Raw genomic sequence first — 15720 nt, 5'->3', positions numbered from 1 at the left:
AGGCTTTAAGATGCTTGAAGCTTACAACCTGACAGAAAAGAATTTTGCTTCTGTCCAAGGAGTCTCTTTGGAATCCGGATCTTTCCCTAGCTATTCAGCCTACAGACTTCAGAAGAATGCCTTTATCAATCAGCCCACAGCGTAAGTGTGAAAATAGGGGGGCTCCCCTTTTCTTAGAGTAGACAAGAGGCTCTTAGACTTGCTGCTGATTGCCCAGAATCTTGGAACTTAACAGTCACCAGAAGACTCCTTATGGATAATCTAGTTTGCTTTCCTAAAGACAGCTTAAATATCTTCCTAGGGTTGTGTAACAGCGTGCATATAGAACACTGGTACCCATGGCTTGTTATTCCAAGATCCAAGCCTCTCAGTCAGCTAATGGCACAGTGGATAATAGGATAGCCTATTGAGCTGTAGGCTAGGGTTTTCGTTTGCTCTCTTCTTCTAAGGGAGGTTGTTAAAACAGGAAGGCAGATCATTATTTTGAACATTTCGGCCCTGTGGTGTAGAAGACCTGGGTGGAGTGAGTGAGAGATGAGAGCATACGTTCTATCTCATGCTTCAGACCTCAGAAAAGGAAGGGCTGCAGAGTTACACTTGCCCACCATCAGACAGGCTGAGGGTCATTTATGTTGGCCGATACTTCAGCAGTCTGTTGGGTAGCACTAGATGTATTTTATTCCATGAAAGTTTGCACCTGGGTATGATAACAAAAAATGTTTCTTATTCATTAAAAATGAAAAACTTTTTATGTTGAAAAGTATGTGTTTGGCAACTCCAGGGGAGAAAGGACATGAAAAAACAAATTGTCCAGAAAGTTAGAGGAGGGTCAGAAAATAATGTCTGAAAATTGAAATACACAGAGAAAGCCAGTGGAAACCTAATTCTAAACCAAAGCTAATTTGTTTTAAGGAGGAGTCCATAGCATGGTTTGACCCATTATAAATTCCTACATCTTTTATGCTTAGTTACAATGGTTCAGTATGCTAGATTTTCTAGTGGTCAACATTAGTCAATATAATTTTTCCAGTCACCTCAAGATATGGTTTTAAATGATGGCAGCCTCTTGTCTCTACAGAAGTCACAAGTTTTGACTAGAAGGAAAGAAGAGTAAATGTAATTAGATCTTTGTTGTTTTACTGAGGAAGGAGGAAAATAGGCTAAATGAGAGAGATGAGGATAAAATAGGGAGAAAATCAGTATTTTTTAAACCAGAACATTAAAAGACAGCTCTTAACCACATAAAAGACCTCGTGGTAGCTTTCTCAGAGCTTATGCCCTGGGGAGCAAGAGCGTATCACACCAAGCATGTTGATGATATGGCATCAGGACATACAGCCTCCAGAGACATCCTGTGTCTTCATTTTTCCCAGGAGTTCCCCTCCAGGCCTCTGTCCTACCTCCAGGGAGAAAGCGTCATGCAGTGTTATACAGAAACACACTATTTCTCCTTCAAGCATTCTCCCAGAACAGCAGTTCACACAGTGCTAGAAGGACACAAGAGATGGAAATATTTGTCTCATGTCGTTAGAGCCAAAACTCATTTTCCTCTAGTTGAATCACATCTCTGTTTCGTTTCTAATTGTTTGCATATGTACATGGCCTAAACATTTCCCATTGGTCCTCTTTGGGGGAATCTGTAAGTTTATTGAGGTGCTTTACTTGATTTCAAGGGAGGAATTTAGAGGTGTAGGAACTACTGTGAGGCCAAGAGAGAAATGAAAATTTTAAGCCATTTTATCTGCATTATCATATCCCTACCACTGGAAATTAAGTATGTATTAAAAGACTTTAATCTCTTAATATTATATCTACAGTTATAGTGTTTCTTACTTTAAAATTGGTGCTTCTGTGTGTCTAGAAAAAATTGGTTGTGGATCAGAAGATAATGATTATTTGAAACTTTTCCAAACTTGTAACTTGATCAAATCCCAAGTAATCGATTTGTGTTTGATTCTTTGATGTGTTTCATAAGGTTTTCTGCTTCTGCTATGAGGCTAGATGACTGTAATTAGGTCCTAACACTACCTATAATGATATTACTGTGTAAAAGTTCAAAATAGTCTCTGATGAATAATCCCATTGATTGCTTATTTTGTTTTATCCAAAACAGAGAACTGCATCCAAATGGACTCCCTCCTTCGTACACGATTATATTATTATTTAGACTTCTCCCAGAAACTCCTAGTGACCCCTTTGCAATTTGGCAAATTACAGACAGAGACTACAGACCACAAGTTGGAGTGATTGCAGATCGTAAGGAGACCTTATTTTATTTTAAGGCATACGTATAGCTTTGATCATGTTTTTCCTTATATCTTTAGAAATCTTCTGAAAATATATATATATATATATATATATATATATATATATACACACACACACACATGTATTTACTTGGTACATGTTTTAACTTGAAGTTTATTAAAATAACATGCCAACAAATATTCAAATTGCATCTAATTGCAATTGAAACAATTCTGTTGCTTTTTTCTCATTTATTTAGTTTAAAAAATTAATTTACTCATCCTTTGACAATTGTACTGTATTTAATCTTAGTCCTTTTCACCTTCATCATGCCCTCTCATCTCTCTTTTCTTCCCTGCTGAAATCTTTCTTCTCCCTGCAAAGCTCCCTTACTCTTTTGCTTTTTTTTTTTTTTGGCAAAGCACTGAGTTTAATGGGGGTTGCATACGGGAGAACGAGTGGGAAGTTATTCATTGGACTCTGGGCAATGTTTTAGTGGTTACACCACTGAAGACAATGATGCCTTCCTCCATCACCAGCCATTAAATGGCGGCAACAGTTGTTCATGGCCTCATGAGTCCTCCTCTATCCATGTTGAAAAGATAATGGACTCCCGATCCCCATCTTGTGCAGGCACTGTGCATGTAACCACCACTACCACCACAGTGAGCTCAGGAGTGCAATTGCCATGCCATACTTAGGGGACACTTGTTTTTGCAGCACATCTCTCTATACGTTTGTACTTAGATTGTTTTTGCCCCGCTTCTTCAGTGCTCCCTGAGTCTTGGAAGCAGTGATGCAGATGTTTTGGTTAGGGCTGACTGCTCCAGCGTCACTTGTTCTTGGTACTTTAGCTAGGTATGAGATTCAGAGTTAACCTCTGCCTGCAGCAGTAAGGAGCTCCTTTGACAAAGACTGAAAGCAGCGTCAAATATGGCTACGGACCAATATTCCGAAGGTAGTCGGATAGCATGTTCATTTATAAAAGAATAGAAGTAGACCCTCCTCTGACTCTGGCCTATGGCATCCTCAGCTCTGGGATCCTTACGTATTCAGTTCCAGGCCTGAAATCCTTCCCATGCAGTGGGCCTTGGATTCAAGCTGAAAGTCACTGTTTACTTTGTCTTAATTGTGCCACCGCTATACCAGTGGGCACATCTTCCCTGGTAGATTGAACTTTTTTTTTTCAATTTCTCCAACAAGAACTATTTGTATACTTTGAATAAAAAGCATGTTATGTGTATAGAAGTTTAACAATGATCTTATCTTGATTGCAGCTTCCAGCAAGACACTATCTTTCTTTAATAAGGATACAAGAGGGGAGGTACAAACTGTTACATTTGACACAGATGAAGTGAAGACATTATTTTATGGAAGCTTTCATAAGGTAAAAATGTAAGATTATCTGGGTCTTATTTTTAGAATAAGAATGTGAATTGAAACCAAAACTTAATTATTTTATTGTGTTTAAGCTAAATTAGAATTCTAGTTATGCCTTTTACTTTTATTTTAAATAATTTGCTTAATTCACAAGATAAAATTTGAATAAAACAGTAAATTCCGCTAGCATTTTGGTATATTTTCTAAAGTTTGAAACAATGGTTATGTATATATTTGTATTTATGTATATTTATATATGTAATGAAACTTGCCTGATTTTCTGCTTACCGTTTTTTCCATTTTAAGATATATTGGTATTTATATGTATGTGTGTTTGTCTGTGTAAATTTATGCTGTATATGTGAGGCTGCATTTACAGCCCTGATGAGGTGTTAGATCCCTCTGGAGCAGGAGTTACAGGCAGTTTTATGCCACCTGACCTGGAAGCTGGGAACTCAAGTCCCCTGGAAGAAGAGCAAGTGCCGTTAACCTTTGACCCACCTCTCTAGTCACTCTATTTACCACTTTACTGAAAACATTTCTGCCATTTATTTTAATGAACTTAATAATTTAATGGGTTATATTTTAATTGGTCATATTATCATTTTATAGAGAACAAACATTTTATGTGCTTGCCTATTAAAACGTTACACGATGCAAGCAAACTGGAGAATAAGAATTTATTAATAAGAATTAACAATAACTGAAGGAATAATTAAGGTAGATATGTAATAGATTATTACATGAACACAAAGTCTAAAACACTATTCTTTTAATACACAGTTTTCTAAATAACCATGTTAAACCTGTAATAGATATTTAAGATGGTTTCTCATTCTTGGAGATCGTGAGTTTTTGTCAGTGTCTAGAGGATTATTGAAACTTTCGCGTTTCTAAGGGACAATCAATTGGCAAAGTCCAGTATCGAGGCAGGGTATATCAGAAACAAAAGGAACAATCTAGTTTAGGAATACATTTTTAATGCTGCTTTTCACATGTGAGATTGTGCTAACAGGAATACAAATTTTTAAATTGATTATATATAACTTCCCTATGTATGGCATGGTAAAAGACAAGCCACACACACAAAAACACACCTTCCTAGTTCAATATGATCCCCAAGTGAAACTGAAGAGCCTTTCTCTTGCTTGTGTAGGTCAGTGCAGCCTCTTCCTGCTTAATGCTCTTGGGTATGCTTAATTTATTTCCATATGCTTTCCAGTTTATGAATTAGATTCCCTTTTCCCCTCAGTATATAAAAATTATTAGTTCCTTGAGAATTTCTCTTTTCTTTTACTGAAAATAGAATTTTCTCATACACTTTATTCTGATTACAGTTTCCTGTCCCCCTCCTCCTCCCAACTCCTCCCCACCTTCCTTCCCATCTGGATTAACACCATTTCTATTTTTGTTGATAGAAAACAATTAGGCAGCTGGGCAGTGGTGGTGCATGCCTTTAATCCCAGCACTTGGGAGGCAGAGGCAGGCGGATTTCTGAGTTCGAGGCCAGCCTGGTCTACAGAGTGAGTTCCCGGTCAGCCAGGGCTATACAGAGAAACCCTGTCTCGAAAAAACAAAACAAAACAACAACAACAACAAAAAAAAATAAAAATGAAAGAAAGAAAGAAAGAAAGAAAGAAAGAAAGAAAGAAAGAAAGAAAGAAAGAAGACAATTAGGCATCTAAGAGGAAAAAGAAAAATAAGATTAAAAGCAAACAGATTAGAATATGACAAAACAGCAAAACAAAACAAAAAAGAGCCAAAGAAAAAGCATAAGAAATGCATATAGATGCAGACACATGTGCGTGTGTGTGTGCGCACACACACATACACACACACACATACACACACACATACACACACACACACACACACACACACACACACACACACATACACACACATTCACATAACCAGAGATTTCATAAAAAACCCAAACTGGAAGCCATAATATATACACAAAGGATCTGAAAGGTAGAAAAATATGCAACCCAAACCAAACCAACAAAACAAAACCCCCAAACCTCTTACTTAGCATTATGGGACACAGCACCTTCAAAGATGCCTTTGAGTTCACTTTCTGTTGCTGAGCTTGGGGGTTATCCTTAAGACTGGGTTGTTTCCCTAGTAAGACTCTTGGATACAACTGAGTTTCTTTTCATGTGACTATCAATTGGAGATGGCTTCTCAGTTAGGAATGGTTGTATGTGTTCCCTTTTTCTTTCATCCCTAGGACCCCACCTAGTGCACAGCCATATAACCTGTGTATATGCTTCTTCTTCTTCTTCTTCTTCTTTTTTTTTATTTGTATTTGTGAGTTGTTATGTATCCCAACCCTACTGTGTGTAGAAGACCTTGATTTCTTGATGTCCTCCATTCCCTCTGGCTATAACTCTTTCTGCCTCCTCTTCCACAGAGTTCCTTGAGCCTCGAGGGGAGTGATTTGCTGAAGACATCCCAGTTAGGGCTGAGTGTTATAAGGTCTCTTACTCCACTCATAATGACTGTGGGTCTCTATCTGTTCTCATCTGCTGTTGGAGGAAGCTTGCTCTGATAAGGAAGGCACAGATCTATGTGTATAGCAGAATGTCATTAGAAGTCATTTTATTGCTATATTACTTTAGCAGAGTAGTAGTATTTTGTTTTCCTTTAAGTCATCTAGCTTTAGGTTCTCAATCACCCAAGCAGCGTTGGGTAAGGGTTCTCTCTCATGGAACAGATGTAAGTTGGTTACTCCAAAAACCATTGTGCCACTACTGCACCAGTCCATCTTGAAGCCAGATCATAATTATAGGTAGAAGGGATTGAAGCTGGGTTGGTTTTTACTTTTCTCCTCTGGTAGTGTGCACAGTACCTTCTAGTACCAAGAAAACTTTTCCATAAGGCACTAGGCAGGTACCAGCTTGATTCATGCTCAGTTAGTTTGGAGTTGTCTTTAGCAATAGGACCATGTTGTCAGTTGTGAAGAATCACCAATATTCTTGACAATAGCCTGAGTTGTTTGGGGGTTCCCATAGGACCCCTTTGGCCAACCACTTGATTAGATATAACCCATTACCAGTACTGGAAGCTTTATTTGGTGATAAAAGATATTTCTTCTGTTATTTGATGTGCCATTTTGCTAGACCTTACATAAGTATATGTTATAGAAAGCTTCTACTGTATTAGGTTTCTGTATGAGCCCTCAGATGTCCTTTTGTTTAAGCTGTCTCTCCCCATATTTCCTCCCTCATCCCTTTTTCCCTTCTGTTTAATCCTCCAATTCAACCCTCTCCTATCCATCCACAATAGAATAGGTAGTTATAGATTCTTGATACGGATGGAGAAGGGCTTTTCTAATCTAGCTTAAAGAGACAAGAGGCTCTCTTATGGCTGTGGAAGCCAACAGTGATGTAGATGGCAACACAGCCACAGAGAGAGAAAAAAAAAACCAATTCCAAGTGCTGTAGTATAGTCTATCTTGCTTAAAAATTTGCAGATTTTGGTGCAATGCAGTAAATAAGTTCCTCCTTGGGAAAGCAAATTTTGGGGATATGATTGGCTTTGGCTCATCCTTATCCAGGAGGAGATGTTGATTCTGGCAACATTCTTAGGAACAGCCTTGGCTCATTGATAAGGCTTTTACAATTACAATTGAATAGCAAGCTGAGATGAATTTACTTTTCTTTCACAGTTACTGGAGATGCTAAGAATCTAATCTCCTGAACAACTTGTAAACATTTTGTAGCTATTTTAAAATTCCCAACTTTCATGGAACCATCCATTTTATTTAAGCCAAAAGAGTAGTACTTTGAGAGATCTTTACTGATAGTAATTAATTATTGCAAATGAAGATAAATTTTTCTTGGCATTACCTTCCTTGTACTGTTTGTTTTTCTAGAGAAGTGTTCATATTTTTCATATTTCTTTCTTTTCATTGGCTCTTTCTTTTCCCAAATTCTCTCTGTTCACTTATCTTTATCTTCTTTTTTATTAATAATTTTTTGTTTGACAATTTTATATATGTTAAATTTCATATGAACATATACATACATATGCTATGTATATGCTCATATGAAATTTAATACACATATGAAATTATATATATATAAATACATATATACTCCCTGTTTTTTCAGTTTCTTTCTCATTTTTACTTAAAAAAATTTTTTTTAAATGTTATTTTTTTTATTAGAGATTTTCTTCATTTACATTTCAAATGCTATCCCTTTTCTTATTTTCCTCTCCGAAAGTCCCTTATACCCTACCCCCCACCCCCTGCCTTGCTCCCCAACCCACCCACTCCAGTTTCCTGGCCCGGGCATTCCCCTGTACTTAGGCATTTGAGCTTTGATTAGTTTAATGCTCATCAGAGTTTAATTTGGGCCATTTGCATGACCTTAAGTTTGGAACTAACCATCAGACTGGTGGTTGCCATTAGATCAACAGTAAGTGCCAGGTGCTGTGATCTTGTTCCTTACTCATAGTTGAAGTTTAGGAGGGGCTTACATCTTTGGGCGCAGTGCCAGTGGACACACTGTTGTGAGTGCAGGATTGCCATGACCGTGCCCCGCTTAGCTTTTGTAGCTCTGCTCTTTATCTCCTGGGTTGTACATTCTTTCTGCCTCTTCTTCCATGGGGCTCTCTGAGCTTTAAGGGAGTGGTGCAAATGTCTTATTTAGGGCGGAGCCCTCAATCATCCTTTGTTCTCAGCATCTTGTTCATTCACCTTCATTCACTTCGAAGAGAAACTTTTTTGATTAAGTCAGAGGGTAACCTTTGTCTGTGGTAGGCTGTACCAGACCATAAAGAACTTTATTTTCTTCATACTCTATTGTTTTCATTTCCTTTCTTTTTCCTATTCAACATACTTTACTATTTAATTTAATTTAATTTAATTTGTGCATATGCATATTTACCTGTGAGTATGAGTATTGCATGCATGGAAGGTGCTCAAAGAGGCCAGAAAAGGGTGTCAGATTCTATTGAACTAGAATTACAGGTGGTTGTTAGCCATCATTTGGGTGTCCAGGAAGGAAATTAGATCCTTTAGAAAAGCAGCAAGTATTCGTAACAATTGAGTTATCTCTCCAGTAACTCTCTCTACCCAATTATATAACTTAATCCATAAGGACATGTGGCTGACTGACTTATAACTCTTATAAGTTTTCTTCTTGACAATTTCATATATGTATATAATGCCATCTGGGTCACTCTCACCTCTCACTCTCTTTTCTCCCTCCTGCTCCTACCAGTCCAAGTCCTCTTCACAAATCCCTTTCTCACACTCATGTCCTTGTGTTTTATCTCGAGACCAGTTGAGTTAAACCAGAACCGTTTCTGTGACCATGAGCTTCAAAGTATCCATTGTGGTCTGGAATACTCACATGTGGCATATATTGAAGACAACTCCTGCCCTACCCCCAAGTCTACAAGTAGCCAGTAGCTTTTAAGCAGGGTAGGCTCTGGTCCTGTGAGTCCTCCCTATCCATGCTTGACTGAAGACAGGCCAATCTTCTTCAGGCCCAATGCAGGCGATCATAATCCTGAATTCTTTGGCCAGTGAGCTACAGATCAAGAATCGGCAATGAAATGTAATTTGCATAAGTTTAAAATGCAGTAAGAGGGGTGAAGAGATTAGAGCGAAATGTATTCTCAGGATGTGCTGTCTTATGGTTCGCAGTGAAAGATGAGTGTATTTTGAATGATACAAATTAAAATCCTTTTGATTTTGAAATAACCCTGGTGAACATTTGTTTGTGTGGTTGTTCATAAGAACCAATAAATTTCTTAAAATTATTTATTAGATACTAAATATCCTGGGAATGCTTATGCGATGTTCTTGAGATCAGTGCTAGTTGATTATCTCACGGATGTTTAAACTTTATTTTTAGTAAGCTATGAATCACTTGTATATAAAAACATGAAATTCCTATTTATCACAGATGTTATGAGCCAGTCCTTCGGTGATGGCTCCTTGTAGGAAAAAATATTTAGTTTTAAAATAAACCTTTAGAAATTCTTCCCATTCTACCTGCTTCAGAGCAGTACTTCCGCTCTTTTTCATCTGTCTGTCAAACTTTTCACAGTAACCATCAAGTTCTTGCTTAAGTATTTGTGCTGAGATAGTGGGATCCATGAGTCTAAGTGTGAAGGCAACACTTTGTCCCAATCATTCTTTTCCTTGCTTCAATACAAGCGTTTTGCTGAATTTCTGTACCAATAGATTTCCTAATGTCCCCATTTAATAGCAGATGCAATACAATCAATAGGCGTTTTTTTTTTTTTTTTTCTTTAAATGAATCTTGAGTTGTGCTGATTTCTGGGTTTACCTATAGATGATGTGCTTGCTCTTACTATGTTAGAGAAAGCCGAAAGATACATAGTGAAGAGATGGTGGTGAATGAATCAGAATTGACCTTTGTGGAAGATATCTACAGCTCCTTTGTATTGAATGAAATATATTAGTGGTCTACTATCGTCTGTTTAGATCATTGTTTTACAGTTTACAAAATTCTTTCATGCACTGCATCCTCTCTGTTTGTCTCAGTGAGAGTACATAGTGGGGAAATATGGAATTTTACCCATGTACATGGGTGACAGACTCTGAAATGCAGTCAGTGTCTAGTAAAGTTTCATATGACAGCATTGATTTTAAAACCTAGGTTCTTGGACTTTTTAACCCAAGACTCTTGACTTGGGATAAAATGGTTTAAGAAACAGTTTTTGTAATCAATCTGGGGCTGGGGAGGGGAGGTTGGGGGAAAACTGGGAGTAGAGGGAAGAGAAACTGCAGTCTTGATGTATTGTATGAGAGTAGAATAAGTAAAAAAGAAACAATTTATAAAGAATTGGTATAAAGCAATGCAGAAGTCAGCTTATTTTTTTGAGAGAAATTTTATAATGAAGATTACTTATCTTTTTAGGTCCATATTGTAGTGACCTCAAAGAGTGTTAAGATTTATATTGACTGCTATGAAATTATAGAAAAAGACATCAAAGAAGCTGGAAATATAACAACTGATGGCTACGAAATTCTTGGAAAACTTCTTAAAGGAGAGAGGAAGTCAGCCACAGTAAGTAAAGCGCTGCGAGGCCTTTGCTGCTTAGCGCCTCATGGTAAGGTGGACACGGTGTTCTCTAAATCAGTGAATTTTATTTGCTTTTTTTTCCCCTCAGTGAGTTTTAATTTGTTAGTGAGTTTGAAAGTGTGGAAAGTTACACTCAGAAAACGTGCTACTGAGATAATATGATAACATATCTTTTTACTACTGCAGTCACAATAAGACATCCAGGCACCAAGAAACATCATGTAATCTTTTCAAACAAGGTCATGCTGGAAAGAAACAAGACAGATAACTGCTTACATACCCAGCAAGATCACGATATTTTTTTCCCCCAAAATAATTGTTAGCCTGAATTTGTGTATTCCCTTTTTAGGGGTAGGGGGAAGAAAGGGCATTGAGTTTGTGACCATAGTTTGGAACTAGTCACTGGTATCTGTTGGACTCATCAGGGGTTACATAACTGAAGAACATGTCTTCCCTTCTCCCAACATTTATCAGTAGCTAGTAGTTCATCAGGGAGAGGCAGGGCCGCGTGACTCTCTTGCTGATCCCTGATTGATAAGCAGGCCAGTTGCAAACAGCCATAGTCATGGTGACTTGACTGCTTTGGCTGTATGATACTCAGGGGACATTTCCTAGCTCTTATCCCTGTCTTCCAGGTCTCACATTCTTTCCACCCTCTCTTCTGCAATTTTTCCTGGGCCATGGAGGAGGACATAGAAGGAGGCCCTGGGGGAGGGGGTGGCCTAAATGTTCCGCTCAGGACTGAGTGCTCCCCATCACATATTCTGAGCGCCTTCAGCAGCCATGTATCTCTGCATTCACTGCCATTCGTTGCAAAGAGAAACTTCTCTGATTAAAGCTGGGGATAGTATTTGTCTATAAATATTTAGAAGGCAGATTATTACCATGACAACTTAAGAACCGTATTAAGCTCACCCCTAGGGCTTAAAACCTCCTCAGTCATGGGTTTTTGACTAGGTTTACAGTTTGAATTCCCTCTACTGAAGAAAGTATTGTAGTTTGTAGAGTTGATAGCTTTTGGCTCCAGGAAAGAAGAGATCATCAGATTTTTCAAAGCATGGCTGCATCTAGACAGTATTTTTCCTTTTAAATTCTAAAAAGACAGGCATATGCTTCACTGAAATAGCTCATTTGAGGGCTTTAAAATTTTTTAGACTATTTTGCCAGGCAGTGGTGGTGCACACCGTTAATCCCAGCACTTGGAGGCAGAGGCAGAGGCAGAGGCAGAGGCAGAGGCAGAGGCAGAGGCAGAGGCAGAGGCAGAGGCAGAGGCAGAGGCAGAGGCAGAGGCAGAGGCAGAGGCAGAGGCAGAGGCAGAGAGGCAGAGGCAGAGAGGCAGAGGCAGAGAGGCAGAGGCAGAGAGGCAGAGGCAGAGAGGCAGAGGCAGAGAGGCAGAGGCAGAGGCAGAGGCAGAGGCAGAGGCAGAGGCAGAGGCAGAGGCAGAGGCAGAGGCAGAGGCAGAGGCAGAGGCAGAGGCAGAGGCAGAGGCAGAGGCAGGCAGATTTCTGAGTCTGAGGCCAGGCTGGCCTACAAAGTGAGTTCCAGGGCAGCCAGGTCTACACACAGAAACCCCTCCTCAAAACAAAACAAAACAAAACAAAACAAAACAAAACAACCCAACAAAACAAAACAAAATTATTAGTCTATTCCTAGATAATAATTTCTAAAGCAAATATCATCAATCATAGAATAGGGTGGCAGTTTCTTTAATGTAACGTTTCTACAAAGACACACTTTAAAAGATTGATTTAATTGTGGGTAGTATTTAGATTAATCTAAAGACAGAAAGGAATGTTCTTAAATACCTCAATCAAACATTTCTTTTCAGCCTGTGGATCAGGAATAGGGGCTGGTCAATGCAGTTCCTCTTTCCGTCTCTTTGAGACTTACAGTTTTAATGATTTTCCTCACCACATGAGCATCACAATGCTCTCAAAAGTGTAAGCTCTTGAGAGACTCTACCTCAAATTGGTGATATTTACATGTTTAAACCATTTTACACGCAAAAGGGAGTGGGTTGGGGTAGGGGGTTTGTGGAAGGGAGACCGGGAAGGGGGATAACAATTGAAATGTAAACAAATAAAATGATTACTAAATAAAAACAAAATGTTTAAACCATCTTCCTTAGCTGATGTTTCTGTTGGTCATTTGCAGTTCCAAATCCAGAGCTTTGACATTGTCTGCAGCCCAGTGTGGACCAGTAGAGACAGATGCTGTGATATTCCCTCTAGGGTGAGTAAGCCCTGCCCTGGCTTTAAACCCCCAAGACAGAGCTCTTCTCATGCAAATGGCCTGAGAGAGGAAATAGCACTCAAGAGCTGCAGATTGGAGCCCAGGGACGTGCAATGTGTGTGTGCTCTTCAGTTACCACAGCTCAGGCCAGGGCTCACGTGACCTTTTGCTCGAAGGATAGGAATGTACAAGACCATATCTGGAAATTCTCTCAACAACAGCCAGGAAAATCATGCTGAGTCAATGTGTCTGATAAACCTACTTACTGCAGACCTCCCACTGCTTAACAGCCTTTTACTAAATAAGCTATCACTTTTCTGGGTTACTATGGATCTTTTGATGGAAGGAATGCATACATTCATACATACATACATACATGCATGCATACATACATGTGGTGTGTAGATAATAATTATAAAGTTCAGTGTTGGTGATTTTGGCAAGCACAGCTGCACACATCTGCCAGATAAATGTATACTATTAAATATTTAGTGAACATTTATTGTAAACCATCAACTCTTCAATATGACAGGGTTGTTGCAGTAAAAGGTGAGTATCTGTGAAAGCCAGTTAGAGAAATTAAAAATTAGATGCATTGGCTTTCCGTGAGTCTGGACTTCTCCTGTGTGGGCTTAACCAAATACAGACTGGAAATATTAAAGAGACTGAATCTACTGAACTTATAAGCATACTTTTTGCTCTACTGCTTTCCTAACTGGGATATTTGTCAACCTCACACAGACATTTTTACTGCTATCACTTCCTAAATAGCATAATGTAACAGCTATTCCTAACACATATTATACTAAGTAATTAGACATGATCTGAAGCATGCAGGAGGATATACTTAGGCTACATGCAAAACCTAGAGTATTTTATATGAGTGACTTTAGTATCTTTAGGCTTTGGTGTTTTCTGGAGGTCCCGGAACAAATACTTCTAAGATAACCTAAGTATGATCTGGGTTCTGTTGCAGAGCAGGGGCCTTGGTATGCAAACCAAGCACAGGTAAAGGCATGGGGAGTGATGGAGGCGCCATCAACTTTCAGTGATAAGAGAGTTAAGCAGAGGCCCCAGTGGAGCGAGGGAGCAAGCTGTGTGGCTGGTAGAGGAAGACACGCTAACTATAACTCTCACAGTGTGCTCTAGCTATCTGAGACATGAGACGGTAAAGCAGGACCTGGCCCACAGTGAGACACATACGCTGGTTTACAGAGCAGAAGAGTTGTGGAGACTATGGAAAGGGCTTTGCATTTTTTTTTCCTGAACAAAATAGGAGTTGAGGTTTTTTTTTTTAAAGATACGCATCATTTTCTATAACAGGGAATCAAGAAAACTGGGCTAAATTACCAGGGCTTCTGCTAATCTTATTAACATTACTTTGTTATGTGTGGGTTGCTCAAGCATAGCACAAAGGAGCTGAGCAAATTCTAACGTTAGACTCTTTCTAAGCTATGATTAACTAGCAGTTACTTGTTCCAGTTGGGAAGCAGATTCTCATGTGTGTAGGTAGGGCTGGTGGGTGAGATGTCACCCTCTGTGTCTCACTGAGTTTATATGTAAATGATCATTTCAAAATTTCAGAGAGATGAAGCAAAATGCCCTGCCCTTCCGAATGCTTGCACGTGTACCCAGGACAGCGTTGGACCTCCAGGCCCTCCGGGCCCTGCAGTAAGGAAACACACATAGTTGCTTATTGCTGTTTTGTTTTGAAAGTTGTTTTGGAAGGGGGGAATCACCTGTTTGTCAGTATGGCGGCCATAAAATGCTTTTTATCCATTTCAGTGTTTTCAATGCTGGAGTATGCTAAACTTCCAGCCATCTTTATAATGTATATTCATAATATATTTTGAGATCTGAAATGAAGTAAATCAAGAAGAAAATTAGGGAGCTGGTAAGATGAATCAGTGGGTAAAGGTGTTTACCGCCTAACCGAATGACGTGTGTCTTATCCTTAACATCCACAAGGTAGAATGAAAGGGCTAACTCATGCACATTGTCCTCTGGATTTCACAATGTGTCCCCCCAACAAATAAATTAGTAAATGTGATCACAATTTCATTTCAAAAACAAGAGAGTTCTATTCTAGTGCTCAGACCATTTCTCTAGCTACTCAGGTATTGGCTCTCTTCAAGACTTTTTCTCTTAAAAACACAAGTTTGGGTTTCCATCTGTAAATATAAGCACTTGGAAGTGTACTATATTTCCTTAAAGTTTCTTGTATGAATAACCATGGTTTGGAAGGCTGACCAAGAACAACTTACGTAGAACTTAGAACATATGTACCTGACATAGCAGGCACACCTCATGGTGTGAACATGTTAAGATGACAAATATATGGTCATGGTATAAGCTCTGGGAGCAAGTACTAGAGTGTGGACTAATTTGAATGCTGAGGCTATGACTAGATACTATGTGATGGGGATGAGAGACTAAGAAAAATGCAAAGTGAAACATTGAAGACTGCAGTTACCCTAGAGTGCATTGGTCCATCAGTGTGTATCTTTTTGGATTAGGCCTGATTTGTAATACCCGACTTGAGCCCTACTGTGGAATACAAGTGATTGCTTTAACCTCATTGGCTTTTTAAGAAAATAAATTATTGATATAGGAGCAACTCAGATACTGAGAACACCAGTCTGTATGATACTGGGGTTATAGAAAATAACTTGATTTTAGGTTAATTACAAAGCACCTTTTATATATGGATTTAAAATGTCCCTGGAATTAGTATCAAAAATCTGAGATTCACCTGGAATATGTCTTGGATCTGATAGACATTTCTCTGTTT

The 15720-nt window shown here is 38.8% G+C and overlaps 1 protein-coding gene across 3 annotated transcripts in view; it reads left to right on the top strand.

The window, feature by feature from the left end:
* Col12a1 (collagen, type XII, alpha 1) overlaps positions 1–15720 on the top strand; it is a 122155-nt gene that overhangs the window by 90519 nt on the left and 15916 nt on the right. For all 3 annotated transcript variants that reach the window (NM_001290308.1, XM_006510797.4, XM_006510800.4), the window contains 6 exons: positions 3–141; positions 2114–2256; positions 3525–3634; positions 10533–10682; positions 12852–12929; positions 14514–14600. In NM_001290308.1, the coding sequence (NP_001277237.1) occupies positions 3–141; positions 2114–2256; positions 3525–3634; positions 10533–10682; positions 12852–12929; positions 14514–14600 (707 nt within the window). The remainder of the gene's footprint in view (positions 1–2; positions 142–2113; positions 2257–3524; positions 3635–10532; positions 10683–12851; positions 12930–14513; positions 14601–15720) is intronic.

The sequence above is a fragment of the Mus musculus genome, chromosome 9, assembly GCF_000001635.26.
Source record: "Mus musculus strain C57BL/6J chromosome 9, GRCm38.p6 C57BL/6J".
NCBI classification, from domain to species: domain Eukaryota; kingdom Metazoa; phylum Chordata; class Mammalia; order Rodentia; family Muridae; genus Mus; species Mus musculus.
Note: the sequence above shows the minus strand (reverse complement) of the source record. Positions and strands in the feature narration are given on the sequence as shown.